The sequence below is a fragment of the Muscardinus avellanarius genome (genome assembly GCF_963383645.1).
Source record: "Muscardinus avellanarius genome assembly, chromosome: 1".
Taxonomy (NCBI): domain Eukaryota; kingdom Metazoa; phylum Chordata; class Mammalia; order Rodentia; family Gliridae; genus Muscardinus; species Muscardinus avellanarius.
Window position 1 is genome coordinate 65,892,477 of NC_137786.1, and position 15,805 is coordinate 65,908,281.

The window sequence follows — 15,805 nt, forward strand, 5'->3', positions numbered from 1 at the left end:
GGGACTTTTTACCTTCTCAGTTGTATCTCAAGCACACAACAGTTTTTCAATTTAATTTTTTTTCTTTTTTTGTGGTCTGGCGATGGAACCCAGGGTCATGCTACCTCTGAGCTACACCCCAGCCTTATTATTATTATTATTATTATTATTATTATTATTATTATTATTTATTTTGAAACAGGGTCTCACTGTGTTGCAAAAGCCTCACTAAGTAGCTGAGGCTGTCCACAAACTGCGATCCTCTTGTCTCAGCCTCCCAACTGCCAGGATTACAAGTGTGCGCCACCACGCCCGGCACCAATTCATTATGTGTTACCATGATTTCTTTCTCTGTATATGCTGAAATGGAAGATGTTATATTGCCTACAGAATTTTCTTGTTTGCTTTTATTGGGGAAAGAGGTGCTGAACTGTCTCAGACTCGATGCTGCTCTGTAGATTACTTACTGCCATTATTGTGTGGTGTTAGGGGAATGTAACTGGGAACTGAAGCCAGGGACACGCTGCCTGTGAGCTACACACCCAGACCTATTTTATCTTATTTTTTTCAATTTTGAAACAGGGTCTTGTTAAATTACCACCTGCTGGCCTCAAACCTCTGCTCCTCCACCTCAGCCTCCCAAGTACTAGGATTACAGGTACATGCCACTGAGCCTGGCTTACTGTCATATATCTTTAAAGTGATGTTTTTATTATTTTAAAATCCATATGTAAACCAGGCATGGCGGTACATGCTCATAATCCCAATAATACTTGGGAAGCTGAGACAGGAGGATCACAGGTTCAAGGACAGCCTGAGCAAGTAGTAAGACTCTCTTGAACCCAGTAAGACCTTGTTTCAAAATAGAAAAAAAAAATAGATTAAAATAGGGCTGGAGGTGTAGCTTGGAGGTAAAATGCCCCAGGGTTCAACCCCTAGAGCCACACAAATAAAGAATAAAATCCATGTATTTTTATTGTAAAAATATTTGGGGAAATACAGTCAAAATATGAAGAATACACTAAAACACAAAAATACCAATTTTACTCTCAACAGATGACTGCTGTTCATGTTCTTGTCCCTTTCCAGTTCTTCTAACCTTCCATTTGCATAGTTTTCATGTTGAATTTTGAAGTCTCCAAGGTACATTTCCATTTTCACATATGAATGTTAAAAGTCGGTTAAACACTACAGAGATAGTCTTATTAGAAACCACTGTATTATTACCAACTGCATCTGAATATAGTGGCCCACACCTGTAACTCTTGGGAGGCTAAGAAGGAGGATCACAGGCTCAAGACCAGCCTCAGCAACTTAGCGAGACCCTGTTTAAAATTAATAATAATAATAATAATAATAATAATAATAATAAGGGCTGGGGTGTAGCTCAGAGTTAAACCCCCTGGGTTAATGCCAGAAGGAAGGGAAGGAAGGAAGGAAGGAAGGAAGGAAGGAAGGAAGAGGGAGGAAGGACAGAAAGAAGGGCCTGGACAGTCTGGTTGTAAAGGTAAAAGGTGTTTTGAAGGTGCCCACTCGTGCAGGGTTAGTGCTGGATTCTGCTATATTCTTTATTTGAATGTGTCACGCAGGGGACCACACTTTAGGCTGAAGTTCTTCCAGGACATCTATTCAATAATCTCGAATTCTTGGTCTTTGACAAACATCTGGTCATTGAATGGGATTCCTCTGAGCCTCGCCTGGAGGGTGGGTGTTGGTACATGGTCCCAGGAGAGAGAAGGATAGATCAAGGTCCAGGTCCAGGGGGGGCCGCGAGAGGCCAAAGGGACTGTGCACAGACAGCTAGCGACAACGTCATTATTTGTCTTATTTTTACCTCTCGGTGTTTCTACACTTTTGGAAGGTCAATCTGGTCCTCTCCTCCACCGGGCAGCTTCCCAGGGAGCCTCTGGCCAGAATGAAAGGCTGGTGGGCGTGTTCCCCGCCCAAGGCCGGCGTTGGCCCGCACCAAGGGTGGGGAACCCCACCCTGCCCTGCGCGCGGGGTATAAAGAGGCCTCCGCGGCCACGGGCAGCACAGGCTTTGCCGGTGGGTCTCCGTCTGCGCCAAGAACGTCTGAACACCACGAGGATGGCACCTGTTGGGGGGAAAAAGGCCAAGAAGGTGAGTCTCAGGGAGCCCAAGGGCGCCCTCCCCGTCCCCGCCCCGCCAGCTGGGCACCCCAGCCTGGCGACAAGAGGGTCCGCAGAGGCGGACAGAGGGCCTGGCATCCTCCTACCTGCCTGCCGTGGGTCCAGAGTGCGCCTCCAGGGCCCCTCTCCCTCCTACACCCCAGCTCGGCTTTGAACCAGAGTATGCCTTGGATGCCTGGAACACTTGCCTCCTGGGCCCAGAGGCCCCTCTGAGGCACCCCCGGACTCGAGGGCTCCAGCAGGGCGCCAAGGCTCCCAACCCCTTCCGACCCGGTACCCCAAGCCCAGGGAACTCCCCAGGGGTGCTGCTCCTGGACGCACAGGCGCGACTTCCCGCTGGCACAGGCTGGCTGCAGGCCGGAGCCGGGTGCCCCTGGTCAGCGCCGCTGGGGCTGCGCGGGGTGCAGAGGAGCTCGCGGCCGCCAGGCGGCTCCCGCTGCGCAGGCTCAGATACCTGGTGTCGGGATGGCGCAGCGCGCGCCCGCCGCACCCAGGCCCGGGCGTTGGTGGGACCATGGTAGGTTTCGTTCCAATTTGTTTCAACGACCGCAGAAAATGCACCAAAGGAGCTTCAGAGTCGCGGTTTTAGAGCGTAGCTGTAAGCTGGAGAGGTTAAGATTTCAGACACCAAGAGCCCAGCAGTTGCAGCTCCTGGGCCCCAGCCCGTTGGGAGGCGGGTCTCCAGTCCCGACCGTCCACCTGCATCCCGTTCAGGGATCTAACGGGGGGAGGGGGAGGAAGGCGAGCGCTGGACCCTCTGCCGCCGCCCACGCCGCCAGCCGGCTCCGCAGAGGCCCAGGCGGTGGCAGGAGGCGCCCGGCCGGGCCACCCGTGACCCCTCAGCTGCGGGGACCAGCAGGGCAGTGCCAGCCCTCCTGGGGAACCACAGTGTGCCCGGTTTCTAAAGAGATCCCCACCAAATCAAAAATACCTTCACGCCTGGAAAAATAAATGAATTCAATTGAGGATATTAAATGCCGTGGCCACTAGTGGACGCGCGTGGCTAGTGAGGGGGCCCGAGGCGAGGACAGTCTGGGGGCAGCCAGTTCACATCCTCTGAGTGACCCAGTCCATGGGACTGGAAAAAATGATTTCTATGGAGATTTTCTTTTCTTTTTTTTTCATTTTTCATTTTTCTTTTTCTTTCTTTCTTTTTTTTTTTTTTGTGGCGGTACTGGGGATGGAACCCAGGGCATTCTACCTCCGAGCTACACCCCCAGCCCTATTTTTTATTCTTTATTTTGAAACAGGGTCTCACTGAGTTGCAGAGGCCCTCACTAAGTAGTAGCTGAGGCTATCCTCAAACCACAATCCTCCTGTTTCAGCCTCCCAAATGCTGGGATTACAAGCTGAGACATCACAGCCTGCTTCCTTATGGAGATTTACTTTTTTTTTTTTTTCTTGACTTGGCCATATTCACATAGCCGTGGATGCTAACCCCTCCCTAAACTCAAACGTTAACATTGTGAAGAATTACCTAAGCAACAGATGGACCTGATTGGAAAGTTTCCTCAGTAACCTTGTTTTGGGTGTTAAAACAAGGACACCAAGGTGTTGTGAAGTTAACACATCAGGGTAGAGAGAAACTGGGAAAGAGAGGACTTCAGAAAAGGGGAGGTACTAATGCAGTAATGAAAGGGACTGGGGGAGGTGGAGAGGGGTGAAGGGAGATTTGATGATGAAAACAGTTCAAATAACCTAATGATCACATATGAAGTTATATCAATGTTAATACTATGTGTGGGGCGGAGGGACCCAGAGGGACACATACAAGTGCCGTGTCATGTATGCTTCTATCACTCTGAACCTCACTGCGGTCATTACAACGCGGTCATTACAACGTGGCAATACAAATAAAAGCCAAAAAACTAGTAAAAGGACAAAGAACAAGCTGGGTATCGGTGGCGCATGCCTGTAATCCCAGTACCCTGGAGGAGGCAGAGGCAGGAGGATCACAGGCTCAAGACCAGCCTCAGCAGTATAGGGAGACTCTCAGCCATCTAAATAAATAAGTAAGTAAGTAAGTAAGTAAATAAATAAATAAATAAATAAATAAATAAATAGGGGTATAGCCTCAGGGTTCAGTTCCCAGCAAAACACACACACAAACACACACACACACACACACACGTACACGAGCACACACACACTTGCACAGTACAAAGAACAATGCCTGCTACATTTTGGTATGTATCTGCAAGTTTGCTATCTAGGCAAATATGTACTTTTTGAACAAAAATGGGCTGATATTACACATACTGTTCTGTAATACATTTTTTTTCACAAAACAATATTTGGGGTTTTTCATCGCCTATTCCTCTCTTTAAAAATATGTTTAGCTTAGAAACAGAATTCTGAAGTTCAGGTAATTAAAAAGAAATGGAGAATCTAAGATGTCATTGCTGAACAAATTTATGATCAGCATAGTAATTGAATCACCTCTACCCACCACCAGAATATCAGATTTCTAGCTACGATGTGTGTTAAAATGTGGTATTAAAGTTTGAAAACATGAATATGTTCAATGAGAGGTCTTGTTGACTGCCAAGATGTCACGAATTATTTCACCCAAATTAAACTTAGTAACAAGTCCTATCTCATTTGTAACCCATGTTCATACTTTTTATATAATCATACTAGCAGTAGGATAGATAATCGAGACATAATTATTTAAGATGTATCATTTAGACACATTGTAATCATGAAAAACATTTGGATTTTATTTATTTATTTATTTATTTATTTATTTATTTATTTATTTTGGTGGTACTGGGGGTGGAACCCAGAGGCTTTCTACCTCCGGGCTATACTCCCAGACCTATTTTATATTTTATTTGGAAACAGGGTCTCACTAAGTTGCTAAGAGCCTCACTATAGTAGCTGAGGCTGGCTTCGAACCTGCTCAATCCTCCTGTCTCAGCCTCCCAAGCGTGGGGATTACAAGCGTGTGCCACCACGCCCGGCTAAAACATTTGGATTTTAAAGTTACCTGTGTGCAATTCTGTACTTCTGTAGTTGTTTCTGAATTGATGGACTTCTGGGCTTGGAATTTTTTTTAATCCACAAGAGGGTTAGGAAGTCGGTAGCATAATTCTATGGCTTATTGCATTAAGGTGAGACTGTCGGTTGGTTCTTCTGTGTGAGCCGCCTGGGGGCAAGTGCATGGGGTGTGCTGTGGAAGGTGAGAGGATTAAAATGCGGGAGGTGTAACACTGGGAGAAAGGTGGAGGCGAAAGCCTATGAATGCAGATGTACGCAGCCTTGTTATATCAGCATTTAGTCACTGGTATTGGTAGTACGTGGAGCACAGTCGCTAAGTACATTCCATGTGCCCTCTGCAGCGGTTTCAGGGTTGTCTCACCCTCCCTCACCCTATTTAAAGTCGAATCTACATACCATTTAAGGACCAGTCAGGAAGACTCTTAGTCTGAGAGACCTTGTATAAATTACTCAGGGACTCCAGGCTTTCATTCCTCATTTGTAAAATCAGAGAGAGCAGCCAAGCATGGTGGTGCACGCTTGTAATCCCAGTATTGGGAGGCTGAGACAGGAGGATCACAGGTTAGCAGCCAGCCTTAGCAATTTAGTGAGCCCCTGTTTTGGGGGGTTTTCTTTTTTTGGTGGTACTGGGGTTCCTGGAAACCCTTCTACCACCGGGCTATACTCTCAGACCTATTATATATATATATATATTTTTTTTAAAAATTGGAAACAGGATCTCTTAAGCCAGCGCGGCTGGCTTTGAACCTGCGCTATCCTCCTGTCTCCACCTCCCAAGTGTGGGGATTACAAGCGTGCGCCACCACACTCGGCGCATAAGCCCCTGTTCTAAAATAAAGAATAAAATAGGTCTGGAGGTATAGCTGAAAGGTAGAATGACCCTGGGTTCAAACTCCAGTACCAAAAAAAAAAAAAAAAAAAAAAAAAAGGAAGGAAGGAAGAAAGAAAAAAATGGAGCCCTGTCACACACCTGTAATCTCAGTACTTGGGAAGCTGAAACAGGAGGATCACAGGTTCAAGGACAGCCTCAGCAAGTAATGAGACTGTCATCAACATAGCAAGATACTGTTTCAAAATAAAAATAAAATAGGGCTGGGGGTGCAGCTCAGACATAGAATACCTCTGAGTTCAATCCCCAGTGCCACAACACATAAAAAAAAAAGAACAGAAAAGATTATTAAAATCAGAGAGAACCACCTAAATTATAGATGGTAGGATATATTTATTTATTTATTTATTTATTTATCCTGTGATTGAGCCCAGGGGTATTCTACCTATAAGGTACTCCCTCAGCCCTTTGTACAAGAAATTTTGAAACAGGATCTTCCTAAGTTACTGAGGGCCTCATTAAGTTTTGCTAAGGCTGGCCTTGAACCTGTGATCCTCCTGTCTCCACCTTCCAAATGCTAGAATCATGGATGTGTGCCACCATGCGTGGCTGGGTACCATTTAATTTTAAAGTCTGTGGTTCTTTGAAACAGAAAAAAAAAAAAACCATTTGCAGTAGTAATAACTTTCTAAGATATAAAACCCTTTAAAATAATAAATTCAAAATTTATTATTGAACATTAACACCATTTAATTCTGGCAAAGCATTGTAAATGGAATGGGTGAAGACAATGGGCTAGAAATAATTTCACAAGCACTTGTCTCTTTCCTGTTCTTGGCAAAGAATAGAATGTGTGTACTCACAGCCTCCGGGATGCATAACATCGCTATTGTGGAAAATACCAAAGAAAGGAGCCTTTAAAATGACGTAGGCACCTTGGTGCTATAATCTTCTTCTATCTTTACCAAGTATCTTGTGACTCTTCAGTCTAAAATGCATTAATAGCATTATATCCCACTTCAAGCTCTTTAAAATTTTTAATCCTGTCTTTAGTTTTTTGATAGAGTAAGAAGATTAGCAGGCACCAGCTTAGACCATGTGCCTCAGCGCTGGCCCGGGGCTGTAGCTCAGTGTCAAGCACTTGCCTGGCATTTCTGAGGTCATAGGTTCCATCCCCAGCACTGCAAAAGCAGAAAGCAACAAAAAATGTGTGCTTAGTAGGGTGACTAGAGTTTACAACAACTGAGTCTCTGTTTTATAAAGAACTAGAAGAGAGGAGTTCGAAAGCTCCAACACAAAGAAATGATAAGTGTTTAAGGAGCTGGAAATGCTAGATGCCCTGATTTGGTCATTATGCATTGTACACACGAATCAAATGAGCACAGTCTACCCCATAAATATGTAGTGTGTGTGTGTGTGTGTGTGTGTGTGTGTGTGTGTGTGTGTGCTGGGGATTGAACCCAGGGACATTCTACCACTGAGCCACACCCCCACACCACACAAATACTTTTTTTTTTGGTGGTGGTACTGGGGTTCCTGGAAGCCCTTCTACCTCCGGGCTATACTCCCAGACCTATATATTTTTATATTTTTTATTTGGAAACAGGGTCTCTTAAGCCAGCGCGGCTTCGAAACTGCGTGATCCTCCTGTCTCTGCCTCACAAGTGCAGGGATTACCAGCATGCGCCACCACGCCCGGATATATATATATATATATATATATATATATATATATATATATATATATATATATGGTACTGGGGATCCTGGAAGCCCTTCTACTTCCGGGCTACACTCCCAGACCTATTTTTATATTTTTATTTGGAAACAGGGTCTCTTAAGCCAGCACGCCTGGCTTCGAACCTGTGCGATACTTCTGTCTCCGCCTCGCAAGTGCAGGGATTACCAGCGTGTGCCACCACGCCCGGCACAAATACTTGTTTAATGTGTTCTATAAGCCACCCCACACACCCAGCATATATATATATATATATATATATATATATATATATATATATATATATATATGAATATACAAAGGCTTACTATAAGAACATTCTGCCATAAGTTTGTATATAAAACACGGATGTATAGTCTTCATAGAATTCTAAAGAAACCGTATCTTTCAATAATATATTAGCAAAAGTACTAAAAATTTTTTAAAAAGTCTTAAAAAGTAACTCCTTTCCCTGCCACCCCTCGCTTGTACTTCTAGGGCATCCTAGAACGTTTAAATGCCGGAGAGGTCGTGATTGGAGATGGAGGATTTGTCTTCGCTCTGGAGAAGAGGGGCTACGTCAAGGCTGGACCCTGGACCCCAGAAGCCGCTGTGGAGCACCCTGAGGCAGGTTGGTGCAGAGCTCTATCCTAAGCTCTCGTCTTGAGCAATGTTGATCCAAGACGGGGGGAAAACCATCCAACAGGTGCATGCGTGCAACATTTTCCAAGTACTGCCGGGCACACCAGCATAGGGCCACGTGTTGGGTACCACAACAGCCCTCCCACGGCCGCCGCTTCTGGCTCCTGGTCTCTGCCCCTCTCTCTAGATGAGTCCGGAGTCTGGCCACTGCCTTCTCTCTCTGCTCCTCACAGGGCTAGATAATTTCAACATCTCTACAGAGGATGTGTCCAGCACCCTGCATGGCAGTGCCTGGGTCTCCTCTCCATCTCTAATGTACTGTTTTTCCACCCCCTCCTCAGCAATCCCCTCCCACACTTTTTCCATCTCTGAAATCTCAATGACAAGCCCCCGCTCCCTGACCACCTCTTCTGTCTTTTCTGCTCCGATCTCTAGTACTGGCCCCTGCATCCTCATCTTGACCCACACCAGCACAGTGTCCACACTCCCTCCCCCACCCGTCCAGCCTTCCCTCGCCTGCTGTCCACAGTGCCACCTCGTAGCCGTTGTCTTGCAGATAGGATCTCCCTCCGTTGTGTATTTGCCAGCTAGCTCCATTCGTGTGATACCTGCCCGACCCTACTTAAATTCAGCTGTCCAGCCGGGCGTGGTGGCACACGCTTGTCATCCCCGTGCCTGGAAGGCTGAGACAGGAGGATCACACGGGTTCCAAGCCAGCCTCAGCTACTTAGTGAGGCTTTCAGCAACTTAGTGAGACCCTGTTTCCAAATAAAATATAATAGGTCTGGGAGTACAGCCCGGAGGTAGAAAAGCCTCTGGGTTCTACCCCCAGTACCACCAAAAAAAAAAAAAAAAATTCGACTGTCCACCTACTCCGCACCTGCACCCATGTATTTTATTCTCACTTTACTGTTTTGATTACAAATCTCTGACGACCAGGCAAGGAGGTGGGAGGGAACCTGGGGGAATAAATGCTGTTTTCCAAGGCAGAGGCCTCTGTATGTTTCACAAGCAAGAGATGAATGTTCTTCTTTAAAAGGGAGGAGTGGCCTCATGTCTTTCCAGAAGAAATTCATGTTAGAATACTACAGTGATACCTTTATATCCATGTTTACAGCAGCACAGTCCACAATAGCCAAATTATGGAACCAACGGAGGTGTCTATCCACAGATGACTGAATAAATAACAATGGAATTTTACTCAGCCATAAAGAGCACAACCTGTGCATGTATGAATGTATCACTTTGAATCTCACTGTGACATGTAATTACAGTGCACCAGTGAAATTATAAAAATAAAAAAAATTAAAAGGGAGGAGCAGGCCACTTCTGCAAGCCCAGAGTGCTAGGGGGGAGGGTGTTCAAGGTTCCTGGGCGACTCCGCCTGGATGTCTTCACCCTAGCCTCAGGGTCCCATATCTTCCTAATGAGGCTCTCCTGGACCTCTGCTCCTATGTAACTCAGTCCAGGGCCCGCTCTTCAGCTCTCTCTGCGCTCCAGCTGCAAGAGACAAGTGCCTTTATGTGCCACCCAGGAGACCCTCAGACGTTCATACTTTGCCTTAAATTGGGGCCAGCCTATTTACCCTGAGCCTTTCACTGTCTTCCTCCAGGGCACTGATGGTAGGGAAATGTGGAAATAAGGAGTGCACAGCTCGACAGCAGGAACAGATGTTTATTTTGGAGTAAAATCCGGGAGGAGGCAGCTGACATTGTGGAGGCGGGGTAGAGCCCATGGCGAGAGTCAGAAACTCCTTTCTTAGAGACTAGGGAATTTTTACAGGGCTTTCAGAGGAAGGGAGAACAGAAACTGTTGTGTATTCTTCCTATTGATTGGCTTGACAGCTGGCCAGAGCAGGTGAATTTATGGGGCTGGGGACAGGGGGTGGTCAGAGGCTCTTTTTCTGCCATTCCTGGAGTCCTTTGTTCTCAGCCCCCTCCGGCCAGGCCTCACAGTCAGACCCCACGGTGCCCACTCCCAACAGTAGCCATCTGATTGGTGGTCTTCATAATTACTACTTCTCCCATCTGAGATATTACAGCTGCAAGTGCCCCCCCTCCCCAGGGTGGCCCACAGGTGGCACCTGGAGCACGTCAGGGATCCTCCTAGCGCCTGGGGTCTGTGACAAAGGATGCTCATCACCAGCTGAGAGAGTAATAGGTACCACTGGCTCCAGCTCCAGAATGATGCTCTCCACTTGTTTCCTAGAACTTGGCCCTGAATCCGGCTGTTGCACGTCAGGCCCTCCAGAAACAAATTCCTAAGTGAAGATCAGTGTGCAGGAATTTTACTGGGGAGTGTTTTGGGGAAAAGACTGCAAGGAGTGAGGGGAGCAGAGTTAGACAGAGGAAGGAAGGGGCCCCCACCATCCCTCAAGAACTCTGGTGTTGGACAGGCCCTTTAGACTTGGCCCAGATTGAAGTAATGTGGATGGATCATGTGTGCTTCCCCTTCTATGGATCAAACACACCTGCAAGCTGTGTGCCCCACTCCCGAGGGGGCTAAGCTGGAGGCAGGAGAGCTCCCCACCACCCAGGACACTCCTGGAGAGCATCTCAGCCGGGCGCTCTGGGCAGCCAGCACCACCGGCCGCTGCAGGACTTGTGTGTGTCTAGGACGCAACTGGCACCGTGGCAGCCTGCACTTCCGCTCACCCCACCCTACCTAGACCTTTGCTGGCCATCTCCTATGCCTACGATGGCCTCTCCCACTCCTCAGTTAATATCTCAGCAGCTGTTTTTGATGTCCCAACAGATCACTTCCTTAGAAAGGCCTCCCCTGCTTGCTTAACCTAAGTTAGCCCCCTGGTCCTTCTAATTTATCTTTATGACCTCTTTCTGATTCTGTCTTATGTTCCTGAGAGCACTGAGTTTTCTGGGTTTTATTATTATTGTCACTGTTTGTCCACGGAAGCCCATTGCTTGCTGAAGCAGCTGAGGCGTGGGATGTGCTGCGGAGTGAACGGAGGACTCCAGCTGCAAAGCTGGCCTGAGCGGGGAGGCAGACAGGCCGCTCCCGCTGGTTTGGAATAATGTAATGAAAGGAAGGGTTTAGAAGAAGAGCCTATGGGTCTGGGAAAGAGGAAGGTGAGGGAGGCCGTTGGGATGCCAGCTTCCTTTCAGAGGGTGGCCTCGGGCACAGACAGGGGATCTGAGCAGCCACTGTATACACCTAGTGTAAGAAGGCACGTGAATAGTGGAAGCGAGGTTCCTTAGACCACCGTCATGCAAGTTGAATACTTCACATAGAGCTAGAGGAAGTGTTATGCCTATTATAAAGGACGAACAGCTGTTTTTCATGATTACTAAAGAAAGGCATATCTGGAACTCAGTGATAAGGGCTGGAGAGTGACAATGCTCATAAATGGTTTGAGAGACAGTACTGCTTTGAGGTGAAGCTCTCACTTTAATTTTCACCCGTGAGGACTGTTAAAAATCAGAGATTTCTGGGCCCCACCTATTAGAGGTATTAAGTGTATTAGGTCTGTGAGGGGGTTCTAATGATGAACCTGCATTTATAGTCATCATCCCCAGGTGACAGCAAAGCAAACCTTACACTGAGAAGCTTTGCACTAAAGGGTTTTCAGGGACACGGTGCAATGCATAGGGGAGGCCGAGACAGGAGATCGCAGGTTCATAACCAGCCTCAACAACCTCATGAAGCCCTCCGAAACTTAGTGAGACTCTGATCCAAAATTAAAAAATAAAATAGGGCTGAGGGTGTAGCTCAGAGGCAGAATGCTACTGTGTTCAATTCCCACTAGCAGAAAGAGAGAGAGAGAGATAAAGAAAGAGAGAGAGAGAGAGAGAGAGAGAGAGAGAGGAAGGAAGGAAGGAAGGAAGGAAGGAAGGAAGGAAGGAAGGAAGGAAGTAGAATGAAGCCAGATGTAGTGGCAGACATCTATAATTTCAGCTACTCAGGAGGCTGAGGCAGGAGGATTGCAAGTTCTAGGACAGCCTGGGCAACTTGGCAAGACCCTGTCTCAAAATAAGAAATATTTTGAGGGCTAGGAATAGAGCTTAGTGGTAAAACACCCCTGGGTTCAATCCCCAGTACTGAAAAAAAATTTTTTTAATTTAAAATGAAAATTACATACTTATAGCTTGCTTCCTATGGTCAACTTGCCAGGTTGAACTCAAAATAAAACATTTCCCGGGTCAAACTGCTATTAACAATGAATTACCCATGCCCAAACTCTACTAAATAAGACTGTTATTTAGGACACATTTTAAAAAGAAGTCTCATATTAGTGGAGCTCAAAAGAAACTGTTGTGATATTTTCTTTGATGTTATTAATACAGAAGCAGCACATTTTCTCTCTTGGCCAGCTGTGTCTCGACTATTCTGCATATGTTTAGGTGTGTTCAACATTTTCTTCTGGGAGTTACATGCTTTTCAAGAATTAATGGAGACTCCATGATACCAAGTCATTCGATTTAATCCCTTCTGCCACCGACTGAAATCCCATCTGGTATTCTGTTCTGCCAGCATCCAGCTCAAATTCTGCTGAGCACAGTGAATTACAGGATGCAGCAGGAAAGACAGATCTGTGACGCACCTTTTTAGGCCCATCTCCTCAAGAAGGCGACCGTATTTTGCCTTTTGGGGAAGGTGAAACGTGTTTAAAACATTCACGCTCTAAATGAGAGGACTGATCTGTTTTCGTGCTATCCGTTGCAAACGAAGTTAAATATCTGCCAATAGGACTGTAATTCAGAGTGAGTGGTAGCTAGAATTGACATAGACTCTTGTTAAGCTAGACTTTTTCTGAAGCACTTCATATATCTGGTGCCTGGATTGACTTTCTGATGGTAGAGCTGATGAGAAAGGGAGGATATGCTGCAGGTCTTCAATCCCTTGTCCAAACTATTTCGGGGACAGATGTTGTCTTTGGAGTCCAGAGCTTTGGAGACTTTACCATGTTGATACAATGCATGTGCTGTATATGATATAGAGCTCCTGCTGGACTCTAAGGCCCCAAATCAAACACGCTAACACTGTTTTTACATCAACCTATATGACTACCTATACTAATTGGGATACGATTATAAACACCTTCATGATAGTTCAGGTCCCATTTTTCTTCCAAATAATTTTGCTGAAAACATACTATTCAGAAATATATGACCTTTTAGAATTTGCTTTGGAATTTCAAAAACTTGCATTCCTCAAGCTAAACTCATAAGGTTAATTAATATCTAACTATGCTCTATAGGTATACAACCGTGTCACACTACATTTAACTTCTATAATATTAAAATAAAACTAGTATAATGAGGACTTTAAGACTATAAACTGAAAGTAATTAGTATAAGTGGTGTCACTGTGTTCTAGGGACCGGTCACATTCAATTATTGGTTAGAGGGTGAATTTAGGAACCTTTTGATGGGAGAAAACAGGAAATAGAAGCTGAAAGGGTACCAAGAAGCCACCAGCCTTGTTCTCTGCTAAAGTTTATGCCAAAATCGCTGGTTCATGCGCCCAGTGAGCTCGGCACTGGGCTCGGCAATGAGCTCAGGTTGGCTGGGTCTGGAGGAGTTTGGGGAATCTGCAGTTATAATTGTCCCCAGATGAGTCTCAGAGGGTCATACTTAGAAAAACACTGCAGTCTTAAAAAGTATGAGGGAGTTGGGTATGGTGATAGACACACCTGCAATTTCAGTACTTGGGAGGTTACGACAGAAGGATCGAAGATTCAAGGCCAGCCTGAGCAACTTAGTGAGACCGTCAGCAACACAGGGAGACTCTATTTCAAAATGAAAAAAATAAAAAGGGCTGGGGGGTGTAGCTCAGAGGTAGAACGCCCCTGGGTTCAATCCCCAGTACCACACACACACACACACACACGCACGCACGCACGCACACACACACACGCACGCACGCACGCACACACACACGCACACAAACACACGCACACACACACACGCGCACGCATGCACACACACGCACACACACACCCACGCACGCACACACACACGCACACACACACGCACGCACACACACATGCACACACACACACACACACACACACACGCACGCACGCACGCACAAGTACAATAGGAAAACCAAATCAATTCAGAGGAAGTTGTCAATTGTTTGGGGCCAGCGCCTTCTAAAAAAATCTGATAAAAGCTTACAGACCTTCTGCACTAATTCTGCACAAATTTGCACTTCTTTCCAGGAGTTTTTCATGGAATCTTTGGAAATCCACCCAAGGACCACCTGGGTGGACTTCCGGTTACAAACACTTTCGTACTTGCATACAGAATCCTAGTCTAGAGCTTCTTCACCACCTCTAAGCTCCCTCCCCAGCCATGGCAGCTCTGTGTCTATGTGATTCGTAGATGGGGACTCCTAGAAGATATTTTTAATTGGTCCCATTGATAATTAAAACAAGTTTGAAGCCCATTAATCATAGACATCCTTATAAGTTCTATTTCTACTGAGAACTAAAGTTTGCATGATTTTAAAAATCATAGAAAAGAGCCGGGCGTGGTGGCGTACACTTGTAATCCCCGTGCTTGGGAGGCTGAGACAGGAGGACTGCACAGGTTCGAAGCCAGCCTCAGCTACTTAGTGAGGCTCTCCGCAACTTAGTGAGACCCTGTTTCCAAATAAAATATAAAATAGGTCTGGGAGTATAGCCCTGAAGTAGAAAGCCTCTGGGTTCCACTCCCAGTACCACCAAAAAAAAAAAAAAAAATCATAGGAATCATAGGAAATGTTTGGCTCCAAACTTAGAAGCCTTCCTAAAATGCAGATGCTTTTTTGACTTTCTTATTCATCCAGTTAAAAACAGATCCCAAGGTTTCCACGTTCCAGACAGTCTGATGGGCATACAGAAGAGCAGAGACCCATCTCCAGTCTTAGCTTTGGAACCCGGAGACCTCCATAGTCCCTGTCGTTTCCTGACCCTCTTATAGTTGCTCCTAGACCTTTGGATAAGGTTCCAAGGTGATTGACGTGACCCAAGAGACCAGAAACCTGGAGGCCGGTCCAATTAGGGAAAATCAAGTTCAATTAGGCCCAGTTAGCTGCCGGGCTGTCTCACGCAGGAGAGCAGCAGCACTAAGGTGAAATAAGAACGTTTTTGTATCATAGAGAGCGAGGAAGGGGGTAGCGCCCGGCTTCGGGAACAGCCAGACTCAGGTGCTCAGGGTAGTGCAGGCTGGTCTTCCTGGTCAGGGTTGGAATGTTCCCTCGTGTAACAGTTTTCTTGTTTTGGGTAACTGCTGCTTTGATTGGGTCAGACTGCCCTGCGTTATGATGGTGCGGCCATGCTTGTGAAGCCCACCGGACCCCACGCACCCTCCAGCCTAACAATAGGCCTCAGAAATTTCAAGAGAAATTTCAGGGCCTTTCAGGACTGCTGATTTCTTATTTTGCCTGGTTAAGTCCCCTGACAAAAACAAACACTGTCTAAGTCTCACTCTCATTTTATGAAACGAGTTTTTCCCCCACTATCTTAGAATAGTGGTTTTCAACAAG

At 46.1% G+C, this 15,805-nt stretch overlaps 1 protein-coding gene across 1 annotated transcript in view; it reads left to right on the forward strand.

Annotated features, from left to right (window-relative positions):
• Positions 1–2,067: 2,067 nt before the first annotated feature.
• LOC308276202 (betaine--homocysteine S-methyltransferase 1) overlaps positions 2,068–15,805 on the forward strand; it is a gene marked incomplete at both ends in the record, with an annotated part of 30,005 nt that continues 16,267 nt past the window's right edge. Inside the window, 2 exons of the mRNA XM_080714801.1 lie at positions 2,068–2,100; positions 8,174–8,306. Coding sequence (XP_080570927.1) covers positions 2,068–2,100; positions 8,174–8,306 — 166 coding nt within the window. The remainder of the gene's footprint in view (positions 2,101–8,173; positions 8,307–15,805) is intronic.